This window comes from Perissodus microlepis, chromosome 18, assembly GCF_051167445.1.
Source record: "Perissodus microlepis isolate ML-2025 ecotype Zambia chromosome 18, ASM5116744v1, whole genome shotgun sequence".
In the NCBI taxonomy this organism is placed as follows: domain Eukaryota; kingdom Metazoa; phylum Chordata; class Actinopteri; order Cichliformes; family Cichlidae; genus Perissodus; species Perissodus microlepis.
In genome coordinates, this window is record NC_140478.1 from 21,223,279 (window position 1) to 21,238,949 (window position 15,671).

General features: G+C 43.5%; 1 protein-coding gene across 1 annotated transcript; it reads left to right on the forward strand.

The window, feature by feature from the left end:
- The first annotated feature begins 9,981 nt into the window (after positions 1-9,981).
- Positions 9,982-11,823, forward strand: LOC146367806 (chemokine XC receptor 1-like). The gene is made up of 2 exons (XM_084913337.1): positions 9,982-10,631; positions 10,804-11,823. The coding sequence occupies exon 2, from the start codon at positions 10,814-10,816 to the stop codon at positions 11,792-11,794; it is 981 nt and encodes a 326-aa protein (XP_084769463.1). The 5' UTR covers positions 9,982-10,631; positions 10,804-10,813; the 3' UTR covers positions 11,795-11,823.
- The last annotated feature ends 3,848 nt before the right edge of the window (positions 11,824-15,671 follow it).

The following is a 15,671-nucleotide window of genomic DNA, read 5'->3' on the forward strand; positions in this document are numbered from 1 at the left end:
GTGTTCCTACAAAGTAGATCTGTCGCTGAAGAAGTGTGAGCACAAGTGGGGCTGAGGAGAAGAAGTTATCAGCAAAACCTTTGTAGTTTTGCTCAGCTGGCAGAGTTTCACACAACTTCACCACAACATCTCCTCCAATCCCAAGTAAAGTTTTCTTCCCAGTACCACCTTGATAAACAACAAAATCATGGAGCATACCAGAGGATGAGCACCGGGCCCAGATTTTCAATCCCCAGGGGTGGGGCTTTCCCTTCACATACTGCCTTATTGGGCTGTGTGTCCCCTTGAAGGGTACCATTTGCTCATCAACAGAGTTGTACTCCTCTGGGACGATATCCAGGCATTGTTTGTGAAACATTTCAAGCCATGGACGGATCTTCCAGCACTTGTCTTCTGCATCTCTGTGTAATAAATCTGTATTGTCAGTGAAATGTAGAGATCCCAACAGGGTTTGAAATCGGTTGCGGGACATGTTATCTTCTACCATAGGACACCTGGTGTCATTTTCCCAGTATGCTCGATTTCCAGGCATTTGGCATAGACCCATCCTCAGATAGAGACCAATGAGTATTTCTAGTTCTTTAACAGTGGTATTTACATTTCTCAGATGGTTGGATTTTTGTACACTGTATAAATTTGTTTGTTCCATTAACAACAGCAGCATATCATCTGTGATGAAGTTTTTGAAGTACTCCAGTGGAGTGTGGATCTCATCTGGAGGTTTGGCACAGGGTCCCTTGAATGTGGTCTCAGGGGTTTCGAACATTTTCTTTCTCCAGGAGAATTTTTGTCCTTTGATAGCTGCCTTGGGCTGCCCAGTGTCCATATGGCTTGAATGTGGCTCTGTCTCTAAATCACTTGAATCACAACTGTCTGAATCACTGGATTCACTTTATTCATCACTGTCCACGTCTTTGTGGGGGATGTAATTAGGGTCTTCAGAATCTTCATCTGAGCTACTTTCACATCCCTCATACTCACTGCAGAAGACAGTGAGTATGAGGGAGCGCATCTTGAACACTATATTTTTTCTTTTTATCCATTCTACAAAAGAGTGAAAATGATAAAAAATGGGGGGTAACTGAAAAACCCCTCGACAAAGCTAAAGTAAAGTTCCATCACAAATTTAGGTAATTTAATAAATTAGTTATGCTTGAATTTAGTTAAATATGACTGAGAATTAACAACAAAAAATACATTTACTTAAAATAACTGAATGAGCTAAACTGACTAAGCAAATGATCAGTTTTTGTCTTTTTGTGACAAATATGTCACATCAGTTTTTTTAAGAAAATTTGGAGTTTAATGCCCGATGTGACATATTTGTCACAGCGATATTTAACAAACTGATTCTAGATCAAATTGTTTCAGAAATATTACCAAACTAGGTTACAAGGGACCTATGACATCTTATCTAAAGTTTAGAATTGCTGAATGAGTAAAAGCTTACCTTTGCAAAAAGAAAAGAAAGTTTTTAAAATTAGCATAGTGGTCTCATTAGCTAACCAGGTGGACCAAGACTTTGAAAATGGTGTCTTGAACACCCAGAGTGCCTCACTTGTCACATGACTGAATTAGTTTGTGCAGTAGACGTCACTTAGGGACTTTATTAGTTAAAAGTCAAAGTTAAACCATTATAAATAGTTTTTCTCTAAGTGTAAAGGGGCGGTGACGCCAGTGTCACTGTGGGTCCTTAAGGGTTAAGCAAAAATAATCATGTCTTTACAAAATTCCTCGGTCTCAGGAATGAGTATGACACAAAACTAACATAGCAGGATTACCAGCAAACTGTAGCTGAAAAGCTAATGCTTCATCTTGCATTACTTTGCCCGAATGGGTGCTCTGCTAACTAGCGGGAATGTAGCCCGAAATTGCGGCAAATATTACCAAATGAAACATGCACACAAACTGCTCATACTCTCATCAGACAGTACATAAACCTCTCAATAAACACAATATATGCTTAACAAACCGCCATTTTACACAGTGGAACACTTATTTTTAAACAAAAAACCAATGCAGTACACCACTGACAGTGCTTACCTTTGCAAATCACAGTAAACACTGAACCAAGATGGCGCCCGCGCGAACAAGAAATCTGAGCTATGGTGTCCTGCAGAGGACAAATAGTCAAAATTGCTTCGATCTACCATACGTATGCAGCTCAACAGTGACACCTTGTGACTTATTCCAGTCACTGCCTTACATCCACCTCTCCTTTAAGTGATGGCGTCACAGTCATCAAACAAAATAAAACAGAACAGTCCCACTATGTACAAAAGAATAATGGTGGTGGAAGATATGCAGTGTAATGCGAAAATGGCTATGTGTGTATCCTATTAGTATGGGTACACTGGCTGTGTCATCCTATGTGTTTCCTGCAGCCCTCCTTGCTTTTGCCCTCTGCCACAGCTTCCATCCCCTTTCTATCTTCTTCTGATCCTCCCCTGGTTCGTTAACTCTCGACCCATAAGTCAGTCTCTTTGGGGGATGCCGACTCCTCGGCAAGTTCCTCCTTGGTCCACTTGGTCTGGGAGGTGAGTGGGTGACCCTGGCAGTTTCATTCCCCCTCCAATCTTCACTCTCTTGTCCTGCCCCTGTGTCTCTTTCCTCTGGTCCTGTGGGGGCAAGTGATCCATTTGCTGCTTCAGGTGAAATTCCCTCCACACCTCCTTCCAGGCTTTCAGCCTCCCCGTCCTCGATCGTGTCCGACTCTTCATCCTGTCTGATTACTTCACCAGCCTGCTCTCCACTGTCCTCTACATCCTCAATCTCTCCTCCATGAACCTCCTCCACGTCGAGCTCCATTTCCTCCCTTGCCTCCTCTCCCACCTGCTCCACAGGAAGAAACATACACTGTGTGAGTAGGTTGCGGTGGACCACTCTCTCTGTATCACCATTTTCTGATCGCACCACATACACCGGCATGTCTGGCTGTTTCTTCACCACAATATATGGACGTGACTCCCACTTGTCTCCTAGTTTGCTTCGCCCCTCCACATGACACACTTTAACAAGGACTCTGTCACCCGGGCTGAAGCTTTGATTCTTTGCTTGTTGGTCATAGTATCTTTTCTGGTGACCCTTAGCCTGGCGAGAGGCCTGATTAGCCTGTGCATAAGCCTGTGACAAGCAGTCATGCAGGGTCTGGACATACTCGCTATATCCCCCCGACCCATTAGTGGTTGACAGCCCAAAAACCAAGTCGACAGGGAGCCGTGGATGCCTGCCAAACATCAAGTAGTATGGTGTGTACCCTGTCGAATCATGGCGGGTGCAGTTGTAGGCGTGTGTCATTGCATCCACATATTCGTGCCACCGGGGCTTCAGGTGAGGTTCTAGTGTCCCCAGCATGTTCATGAGGGTGCGGTTAAACCGTTCAGTTGTCCCGTTGCCCTGTGGGTGATAGGGCGTGGTGTGGGTCTTAGTGATGCCGGTGCATTTACAAAGCTCCTTCAGCACAGCACTTTCAAAATTGCGCCCTTGGTCTGCATGCAATTTTGCTGGGAAGCCAAACCGACAGAAAAAGTTTCTATACAGCACCTTAGCCACTGTGCTGGCTCTTTGGTCTTTAGTGGGGTATGCTTGCGCATAGCGTGAGAAATGGTCAGTGACAACGAGTACATTTTCGATACCACCTTTTGATTTCTCAAGAGTCAAAAAATCCACACAAACTAGCTCCAAAGGGGCACTGCTGTGGATACTGACCAGGGGGGCCCTGACCCCTGCGGTTGGAGTTTTCCTAAGGCAGCACCTCTCACATTGCTCACACCAAGCCTTGATTTCCTGAAACATCCGTGGCCAATAAAATCTCTCCCTTATCATGTGCAATGTCCTCTCAAAACCAAGGTGGCCTGAGTCATCGTGGAGAGCAGTCTTCACTGATATACGCAAATCCTCTGGTAGCACCAATTGCTCAACTACTCCCCTTTGGCTGTCTTGGACACAGCGGTACAGGATGCCATCCCTTACCACTAACCTTCTCCACTCCTTTAAGAGAAGGCGCACGTGCCCTTCAGCACTCATTCGCTCACTGCGGCTTGGCTTCTGGTTCATACTCTTATAGTGCAAGACAGGGCCAATAACAAGGTCTTTTTTCTGCCCTGCACGGATCTCCTGTTTGGTCATGGTGGGCAGGGATTCCATCCCCACATCCCTGTAAGGCTCAGTGGGTGTAGGGGGCCCGAGTTCCAGTTCCTCCCCTGCAGGCGTGCCGTGGCCAGTGAGGTTTTGAGTATCCTGGGGAGCCTGTGTCACACCATGCCCCTGTTCGTCGACACCAACCCACTGAGGGCATGTCTGTAGGATGTGCATGACCTCCTGGTTAGACATGCGAGAGAGGGCGTCAGCGTTTGTGTTGCTCTGTCCCCTCCGATACTGGACATCGAAATCGAAAGCAGCCAGCCTAGACACCCACCGCTGGCCTGTGGCATCCAGCTTTGCTGAGGACATAACATACTTGAGAGGGTTATTGTCTGTCTGGACAGAGAATCTACACCCATAGAGGTGGTCGTAGAATTTGTCTGTGACCGCCCATTTGAGAGCAAGGAACTCGAGTTTGTGTGCAGGATACCTTGTCTCTGCTGGGCTCAAACCTCTGCTGGCGAAGGCTATGACCCTCTCAGCTCCCCCTTGGACCTGAGCTAGAACGGCGCCCAGACCCTCCCCTGAGGCGTCCGTCTGCAGAATGAAAGGCAAGCTATAGTCAGGATATCCCAGCACTGGAGCGCTTGTCAGCCTTTCTTTTAGGGTCTTAAATGCCTTCTCGCATTCATCTATCCACAAAAAGGGTGGATCGGTGGCCAGACTTTTCTTTCCCCCTCTCTTTTTCTTTCTGGGGTCACCAGCAGTTAGGCGGTACAGGGGAGCAGCTAGGGTAGAGTACCCACTTACATACTGCCTATAGTATCCAGCAAATCCCAGGAATTGCAACACTTCTTTGCGATTTGTGGGCCTCACCCAGTTTTTCACCTTGCTGATCTTCTCTGGGTCTGTCCGGATCCCCTCAGCAGACACTAAGTGACCCAAATACTGAACCTCCTTTCTCACTAGCTGGCATTTAGAAGGCTTTAACTTCAAGCCATGCTCCCGAAGCCGATCGAACACCAGCTGCAGTCTTTCCAGATGCTCATCAAAGGTTTTGGAGAATATGATGAGATCATCAAGATAGATTAGGAGGTGGGTGAAGTTCAGGTCGCCAAAGCAGCAGGTCATGAGTCTCTGAAAGGTGGAGGGAGCATTCTGCAGTCCGAAGGGCATATGATTTGCTTCAAACAGCCCCATAGGGGTGCTGAATGCCGTCTTGTGTTTGTCATGCTCCGCCACCTCTACCTGCCAATAACCCGAAGTGAGGTCAAGGGTGGAGAAGTATCTTGCCTGCCCTAGAGCCTCCAGGGCTTCCTCTATTCTGGGGAGAGGAAAAGCATCTCTCGTGCTACAGGAGTTCAGTTTCCTGTAGTCAATACACAGCCTTAGTGATCCATCTTTCTTGGTTACAATCACGACAGGTGAAGCATATGGACTTTTGCTGGGCCTGATAACTCCTGCTGCCTCCATTTCTGTCAGCAACCTTCTCACATCCTGCCACTGTGATGGGGGGATCTTACGGTAAGGCAGTCGAAATGGCTTAGAGTCGACCAGAGGGATTTCATGTTGCACAGTCTTTGTATGGCCATAATCCATGGGATGCTGTGAGAACACACCTACGTTCCTTTCCACAAGCTCTTTAAGAAGGGAACGCTGGTGCTCGTTTTCGACATCTGCTCCACTTAAATCCACTTCCTGGCTTGCCACAACGTGGTCCATACCCAGGCATGCTTCACTGCCTCCGCGAATGTGATGACTGCCCCGCACCCTGTCTGAAAAGTCCACAATACTTTCCACCAGAGATGCCTTGGCCAGATGCGTGTGAGGCTTGATAGTAATAGCATGCTGGGAGAGGTTCATCACTCTTACCGGGGAACATCCTTTCTTTACATCAGCAAGAACTCTGGCGACCAGGATGTCTTGGCTGAGCCGCAGGGAGGGGTGGCCTTCAATTAGGGCTGTATAAGTCGTTCTTTGTGGTCCAGCTTTTATTTTGCACATTAAATCCATCTCTTTCCCTGCTTGAATGTGTACCTTACGACCAGTGTAAACAACAGGGCCCACTGTGTCATCCATATCACACTGTTCAGTGCTCCCAATCTCTAGCAGGGAGGTGTACCACTCCGGATGAGTCTCCTTGACCTGGAGAAGAAACTGCTGGCCGTAGGTTGCCTGGAGGTGACTTCTGGAGGCACGGAGGACATTAGTTCCCACAAGCAGAGGAACAGAGGAGCGGTACTCTGTGTTAGTGACAACAAAAGCAGGCACACCCTTAAACTCTCTCCCCAACAATTTCAGGTTGATGCGTAGCACACCATGGTAGGTGACACTCTGGCCCCCTGCACCTTCTATGGGTATCTTAGAAGGCTGTAGTTTTTGTTTATGGAGGGTGGGGTGGCTGCGCCAGTACTGATGCGTAATACTGGTTATCTGGGAGCCAGAGTCGATGAGTGCCCTGCACTTCATTCCGTTGACTTCCACCTCCCCCTCATTCCTGGGACCAACTAGGGGAGTGCTCTCTCCTCCGTCACCTTTGTTCACTTGCAGTGTGGGGACTTGCTGCTCGCCCATGGTTGCCCCAGCGACCATGGGCTTTATCTGTTTAAAGGCTGAGCTGAGTAAGTGTTTCCCTCCATGGGGGTCACAGGCTGAGGATCGTGTGCCCATGTCTGATCAGGCCCTGGGAGCACTGCTCTGCAAACCCGGGCTATATGTCCTTGCTTCCCACACCGGTAGCATGTGACCACTGACATTGGGGTTGTAGCCCCAGGAGGTGGTCGGACTCTCAGTGGAGTGGCAGAGGATGGAGCATCAATTCTCGATTCAAGGTGGGCTGCTGGGTACTTTGCACCGCTGGGTAGTTGGGATATGAGGCAACATGGGGTGCCGGTGTAGCAGTGGGCCCATGGACACTGGCCTGAGGGGAAAAAGCAGGGGGCATAGTTATCTGTACATCTGGCTGAAACACTGGAGGGGCTGTAGTTAGAGGGCTGTGGTTGGACTGGCTTGTCTGATTGGCTGGCACTGAACTTGGGCGAATTTCAGATAGGTGTGAGGGCACCTGCATTTGGCCTCCATAGGCTGGCAGTGGTGGGGCATGAGCTGGAGCCACGCCAAGATCAGTCTGGGGTGAAAGCATGGTTGGTGGTGGGGTCTGTTGTGTGCCCAGCCCAGAGTCGGTGAGGTCCCTGATTGGGGTGTGATACTGTAACCGTTGGCCAGTGAAGCTGGGGAACTGGGTGACCAGCTTCGACTTCACTGATGACTGTTGGTCCACTGTACTGGCGCTAGCTGTTGCCCCTTCATTCAAAAGGTGAGGCTGTGCCCTCTTTGGAGTGTCTGCATAGTCTCTCATCATTTTCACTGTCCTGTATCTCTAATTTAGCTGCACCAGAAAATGTGTGGGCTACCCGTAGTATGCTTAACTGTGAGTAAGTACAATATATTTCTAGTAAAATAGAACACAACACAGATGTATGACGACTATCATCTCATAACGCAAAAAAGAATTCACAAAAAAACAGCATTAAACTCAGAGTGCAGTTAAACAACTATCTTCGGCACAGAGGTTGTGAATGACACAAATCAGCAGCAATTGCTTAACCGTATTCAATGATTATCATTATAGACAGGGAACATCATTTAACATTCTTGCTACAATTCAAGTCTGAGTCTTTTTTTTTTTTTCAACGACAGAAAACCCTCAAATGAAACCACCCCAAGATTTCACTTTCAAAGGATATGCCTGGGGAGGTGAAAGTCCCAGTAATACAGCTGCACAGGCAGTTATATACTTAGTTCAGTACCCCATCAGATGGCAACACCTCCTACTGTGGCAGCGTAGCTGGGGGGTGTCGGCATTGCTTTCTCTACGGTCTCGAAGTGCCACAAATCCGGGTCACGGCACCAAAGATGTAACCCGACCAGTGCAGGGGCCTCCCTACACCCCGGACTCTGCGTTGTGTAAGTTTGTGTTGGATTGGGGTGCACAGTAGAGAGACCAGTCGGACACAGGCGTTCAATTTGTGGCTCGGACCGCGCCGTTTATTCAGATGCTGGGGCAAACACCACTCCAACTCTGCTGCTGGCCCTTTGCAAATCACAGTAAACACTGCGTGATTATCAACATATAGTGAAAGCCAACAACAAATATATAAAAAACACATTAAGCAAAAATAATCATGTCTTTACAAAATTCCTCGGTCTCAGGAATGAGTATGACACAAAACTAACATAGCAGGATTACCAGCAAACTGTAGCTGAAAAGCTAATGCTTCATCTTGCATTACTTTGCCCGAATGGGTGCTCTGCTAACTAGCGGGAATGTAGCCCGAAATTGCGGCAGATATTACCGAATGAAACATGCACACAAACTGCTCATACTCTCATCAGACAGTACATAAACCTCTCAATAAACACAATATATGCTTAACAAACCGCCATTTTACACAGTGGAACACTTATTTTTAAACAAAAAACCAATGCAGTACACCACTGACAGTGCTTACCTTTGCAAATCACAGTAAACACTGAACCAAGATGGCGCCCGCGCGAACAAGAAATCTGAGCTATGGTGTCCTGCAGAGGACAAATAGTCAAAATTGACAGTACATAAACCTCTCAATAAACACAATATATCTACCATACGTATGCAGTTCAACAGCGACACCTTGTGACTTATTCCAGTCACTGCCTTACATAAACTATGAGCACCATGACTGATGCTACCTCACTCGTGCATTAACATCCTAATGAGAGCGTGTGATCTGCATGTTGGAATACGGTTACCAAGAAGCCTTGATCATTTTAAGATATTATAATGTAACATTTTCATAAGTAAAATAGCTTGTTGCTGACGAAGCTCCTGTTAGTTTACCCAGTTATTGAGTTGTTTATAATGTTTATATTTACTTTATGTATTCGTTTGTGTATTTCTGTTCCTAGTTCTCATTTGCTTCAGAGTTTAGTTTTTACCTGAGTGTCCCTTCCTCTTGTGTCTAGTCTTTTGTATTTAGTCCAGTCATGTGTCTGTTTTCCATGTTCCTTTATGAATTCCTTATGCTTTTGCTTCTAGTTTTGCAGCCATGACTTCTTCTGCTGTCTTGTTCGGCTGTCTCCACTCATATAATCACCCATTTAGTCGCTGTCTCCCCTTTTTCTCATGTCAGAATGTCTGATTGTATTTCAAAATCTGTTCGACTTGCCTCATTTTTTTGGTATCTCTGGTGTGTTTTCTGTAGTTAAATATTTCAGTCTGTGTATTTCTTTAATTTTAGGTTTTGGTAGCTGTAGTTTCAGTTTCACTTTTTTGGATTGTGTTTTTTGCCATTTTGGCTTTTGCCTTTTTGGATTTCAACAGGCTGGAAATTAATAGCTTGCTTTAAAATTTACCTCACTCTACCTCTGCATGTCTGCATATTGGTTATCCATTCAATATTTAGTCTGCATGTCTTGCACATTACGACAGTTAAATTAAATGCAACCACAGTTTCCTGAACAAGAGGACTGATATCTGATACTTAGTTTGTGACTTTCACAGAAGTGGCTCTGAAAACAGCCTAAAATTATGCACAGTATCATTTTGGAGTCTTTGCAGTTATATTTCTATACTAACTGCACTTGCAAGTTGCATAAATTTAACAGAAAATATATTGGGTGTTGTTGTTCGGCTTATTTTTAATTTTTTTTTACTATTGCCTTGCTTAAATGGTTGAACTGCTGCTATATCAGCCTATAGCATCTCTCACGCTCAGTGCACAACCTGTATCTTGGTTTAGATGTTCAGGCCAAATGTAAAAAAAAAAAAAAGCGGTGATTGTTTTCATATTGCAGCATGTGGGGAAGGAAAAAGGTTGCCCAAGTGATTTTGTTTTTTCATGACATGACTGGACATGACATGGTTTTTGTAAGGCGGCGTCTCTTCTTGTTTTTTAATCTCCAAAAACATCACAGCTTTTTCGTCACACTGAAATTCAACAGAAGACATGACAACTGATGCTTACGGTAAGTTTATCAGTACTAGTTATACTCTGAATTTTGTACTTAATTACGCTTCATGCTTTACTACTATACAAAAACTAAAGTACATGTTTCTCTCATTTAAGGCAGATTTGCTAAGCTAATGTGTTTAATTATAGTTCTCTGTGCGTGTTTTCTAGAAAATTAAAAATGGAAAACAACATGACAGCTAATGATGGAGTGAGGGATCCTGAACATTACATTTGTAGAGTTGAATTTCCAATTTTTACCGGGACTTTCTTCATCTTAATCTTCATCAGTAGCCTCATAGGCAACATCCTCCTCTTATGTGTTCTTTTCATCTACGAGGGCCTGAAAAGTATCACAAATATTTTCATCCTGAACCTGGCCTGCTCTGATTTGATCTTCACCATCACACTTCCATTTTGGGCTGTTCATCACCTACACCACTGGGTCTGACTTCGTGTGAAGTGAAATGTGGAAAGGAACTATTACTTATCACAAGACTATCACAGCTTTCACATCACAGTGCAAGTCAGCACAAAACGTGGCAGTTGACGTTTGTGGTAAGTTGATCAGTACTTGTTTTTATTACAAATGTGCTACATAATTACTTTTTATATTTACCTAAAATACAAAAACTTAAACTAAAATCAACAATTTCTGTTTACAGAAAAGTGTTGAGTTAATGTGTTTAATTACGTTTTTAAAATGTAGGTTTGTGTTTATGTTTTCCAGAAAATTGAAAATGGCAAACTTCACATCCACTTATGATGGAGTGAGCGATCATGCTGCATACTTTTGTGATATTAATGTTCCCACCATCACTGGTCCCTTCTTCATCTTGATCTTCATCATCAGTATCACATGCAACAGTCTCCTCTTATGTGTTCTTTTCATCTACGAGAATCTGAAAAGTATCACAAATATTTTCATCCTGAACCTGGCCTGCTCTGATTTGATCTTCACCATCACACTTCCATTTTGGGCTGTTCATCACCTACACCACTGGGTCTTTGGGGACTCTAGTTGCAAATTCCTGACTGCCGCATTCTTTGCTGGTTTGTACAGCAGTGTCATTCTGCTGACTGCCATGACAGTGGCCCGTTTCATTAGGGTGGTGCTTCCAAACTGGAAAAATAACCGTGCTATAAGAAAGAAGTGTGCAGTTGGTGCTTGTATAGCTGCCTGGATCATCAGCATCTCAGCGTCCCTGATTAATGCAACAAAAGCAAAGTTTGAAAGCTGGGGTGTTAAAAACTATTGCTATGATGAATCTGAAGACAAGCTTGGACATTATCTCCAAGTGTCACTGCTATTCTTTCTCCCATTTGCCATCATTATTTTTTGCTATTCTGCCATCCTCAAGACAGTTTTACAAGGTTTAAATAGAAAGAAGCACAAGACTGTAGCTGTGCTGTTGTGTATTGTTGCAGTCTTCTTCATTTGCTGGGGGCCATACCATATTATGCTTTTAATCAAGTCTCTCAATACAAACACAGATTGTAAGGTACTGAAACGGTTAGAAGTTGCCTACCATATCTGTGAAATGCTTGCCTGTTCTCACTGCTGTATGAACCCTCTGCTATGTATGCTCTCGCAGAAGTTGAGAAAGCATCTTTTAAATCTTTTGCGCTGTGAAAATGTGCGCAGGAAGAACAGGGAGAGAGACACCAGGCAGAATGTGGCTTTCACTGCTGACAGTCCACATAGTCAGTCATTAAATTAAACATTGATTCAGTTTGTAACTGTAAATGTAGAGACTGTATTTCTTTCATATATATATATATATATATATATATATATATATATATATGTTTATTTGTGTCTGTATGATTAGTTTTATTCTGATTTTAGTGTTTGCTTGTGAGTGTAGTTTTGATTTTATTTGCATGATTTTATTCTGATATTTGTATTGCATGTTTCTAGTTGTTTGTTTTATTATATAAATATATAACGTTGTTTTAATCCATTGTGGGCTGGCTGGACATGGGACAGTTTAGCTAATAGCAGGCAGCTGTTGAGGCGTGAGATTGGTGTTTGTTTGTTTTTTCCCTCGTCCTCCTGGGACTAGGCTGGGGTGGTCCCCACGTCAGAAGAGGAGTTCCTGTCTCTAACTTTTACACACAAGGAATATTCGTCTTGGGTTGTTGGACAATTGACTGGCGGGAATGTGTGGGATTCTGGTGTACAACGAACAACGAGTTTCTTTTTTTTTGTCTTTTAAATCAGGTTTTATTATTGCTTTCTGCATCTGGGAATACTTTTTTTTCCAGTTAGACGTGTTTGGTCTCTGGGTTTCTGATTCACTTGCTTCCCCCGTTGTATTCAAAGGACCTCCTTGTATGACATTTTGGCGCACCAGCTTTAGGTTCTACGTGTGTGAATATATATGTAAAAACTTACATTCACTGCTTTTATTTGCAATGCTGCCTCTGTACAAAATAACAACAATGTAATCAGTCAAAATCTAAAATACAGTCAGAATGTTAAATAAAACTTAAAAGTAAGGAAGGAATTGTGCTATTAGACAAATCATACAAATGTGCGGGTATTTAATTTTTACAAACGAAATGTTGGCGTTGTGATGAAAGCAGCAGTGGGTTTTTGTTTTGTTTTGTTTGTAACGATTCGTTTCATTGAGTCACAGTGACCCCTGTAGATTTTTGTCATTTATAGATCTCTGGTTTCATGTCATTGTGCCGGAACACAACATCTAAAGTTGCCCACGTTATTTAAATTTTAGTCAGTCTTCTGAATATGGATGGAAAAATAAGACATCCCAGATCTGAATGAATGAAATATTCTTATTAAATACTTTGTTCTTTACATAGTTGAATGTGCTGACAACAAAATCACACAAAAATTATCAACGGAAATCAAATTTAACAACCCATGGAGGTCTGGATTTGGAGTCACACTCAAAATGAAAGTGGAAAAACACACTACAGGCTGATTCGACTTTGATGTCAGGTCCTTAAAACAAGTCAAAATGAGGCTAAGTAGTGTTAGTGTGTGGCCTCCATGTGCCTGTATGACCTCCCTACAATGCCTGGAGATGCTCCTGATGAAGTGGCAGATGGTAGATGGTAGAGGAGATCTGGGAGTGATCTCCTCCCAGGCCTCTTCCACACTCCCTCCCCTTACCCCCAACCAGTAATGGGACATGGCTGTGCCTCCCTGAGCCTGGTCAAGTAAAGGCTTTGACATATATATCATTAGTAAATCTGGCCCTCTATGCCCCTCCTTTATAATCCGGTGTCAGACTGTTAAAGAGAGATTCATATTCTCAGCAAACCATTCTTCTCTTTTCCTGAGGGCTTATCAGTTCTCCTAGTTTTCATCGAGGTGTAGGAACCATGAGAAGGAAGGGAACGAAAAAATAGGTTAGGAATAGGAGATACTTTTGAAACGCACCCTTTGTGTTTCCCTGATGAGCATCAGTGATACAGATTCTTAGATGCAATTTAGGACACCTACACTATACTTGGTGACCCCATATCTAATTTATATGTTGACTATATTTGAATGTTTTTTTTTTAAATATATTTAATCTTTACACTCAAAAGTATTAACAGCACTGAGACTGCAGCTGAAACAATAAAAAGAACAAACTGATAACATCCGAAGTGGTTTTGGTCTGAAGTTTCGTTTAAAATCAACTGCAAGAACAACGTTTTACCTTTAGTTTCACTTTGATCTTGATCGAGGAAACTGAAGCGATTTTCTCTTTTCCGTTAGCAGGTTGGGAGACATTAAAGTTTCAGAGATGCTGTTTAGTCCTGTATAGGCCATCTCCTCCCTGTATCCGTCTGACCTAATGTAGTCTTAACTTGTTGCAACTAGATTTTGTCGTTTTCCTCTCACTAACTGTTTACTTGTTTTATCATGCAGCACAGGGACTTTAGGTGGTATGTGATGGCTCATAGGCTTACTGTGGAAACATGGTGTCCTCCTGAGACCCAGAGGAAAAACAAGTTATGATACTTATTTATTTATCTTTTTAGAATAATGGAAGCATTGCGTTTAAAACAAACATATTGCATTTTTTAACAAAATTGTTATGTATTTGTTGTTTTTATCATCTGTAGTATAGTATATTGTATCAGGTGTTGTTTAATCACAGAATGTTGTGATGTAATAATGTCATACATTTTCAAAATCTATGTGGATTTCTGTTAAAGGAAATTTTGTTACATATTGAAGCAATTAGACAGAAGCAGATGTAATTACTAAAATATCATATTGTGGCATGTTGGGAGTGGCTAGTTAGCTCCCATCATGCCTTGGGAATATGTGTTGCTGTTTAAGATGTTTATTGTTTTGTGACTCTTAACTGTTCTTGTTGATGCTGCAGTATAAATTCACTGACAGTTATTGTTTGATGGAAATAATTTTGTACCATGAGTGAGTTCAGGCATGTAGTTATTGACCCTCTGAAGCACAGTGTAATACAGCAGAAGCGTTCAGTGAAGTTCTCCCCTTTTCTGCTTGGGGTAGGATAACATGCTCAACCTCAGCATGGGTTCTTTACTGTTAAGATTCCTCAGTTTGGCACAATATTAACAACTGACAAATAGACTTCTCATTTTAACTTTTGTTTTTGTCAACCTTGCTTCTGCACACCTATACACTCATATCAGTGTTAGATTGTTTCATCCACAAATGACAAAGGACCGGGAGACAGAAAGGATTTTACTCATAACTGTGGAAGTGGAGTTGTTCTTAGAGCTGTCAGGAAATGAGGTGGAGGAGGGCCAGACATTAGAACAAGAAGGTAAAAACTCAGAGGGGGAAATTTCAAGTTTTGAGGAGCCTTAGAAGTAGGGGTGGGTTTTGATTATCGATTTTCTGATGAAAAGCTTGAATAATGCGATATCGATTCATTAAAATCCTGAATCGATTTTTAAATATAACTTTATTTTGCCCCAAACGACAGAATCTCAGGTTAAACCTCACCTGGGAATATTAGGTGCTGCAAGCGCCTGGGTGGCTCCAGCTCAAGAGATAGAGTAGGTCACCTACTAACTGAAAGGTTGGTGGTTTCGTTCCCCAAGTTGATCTCCAGTGCGTCCATTGGAAGGTGAATGGTAGATAGAAAGCATTTACATAGGAAAACAAAAGTCTACGGTGACTGTAGACCAGGGGTGTCGAACCCCAGGCCTCGAGGGCCGGTGTCTTGCAGGTTTTAGATCTCACCCTGGGTCAACACACCTGAATCAACACACCTGAATCAAATGATTAGTTAATTACCAGGCCTCTGGAGAACTTCAAGACATGTTGAGGAGGTTGTTTAGCCATTTAAATCAGCTGTGTTGGATCAAGGACACATCTAAAACCTGCAGGACACCGGCCCTCGAGGCCTGGAGTTCGACACCTGTGCCGTAGACGGTTACGTCTTTTCATTGGCCCAGAGTCTTCGGTGACCGTAGACACTGTAGACTCGGGGCCAATAGGAGCGCCGAATCCAACTGTAGACTACCAATCGTATGTCGATGGAAGTTGCGTCACCAAAACGACAACACACGGCGGGACAGCGAAGAAGCCGGTGTTCTGGGAAAAAACATCCTACCCAATGGTTCTGCGCAGACGCACAACACCAACGC

What these genes read in the sequence shown, in the direction of transcription:
- LOC146367806 (XM_084913337.1), top strand. Translation starts at nt 10,814, where the DNA reads ATGGCAAACTTCACATCCACTTATGATGGAGTGAGCGATCATGCTGCA.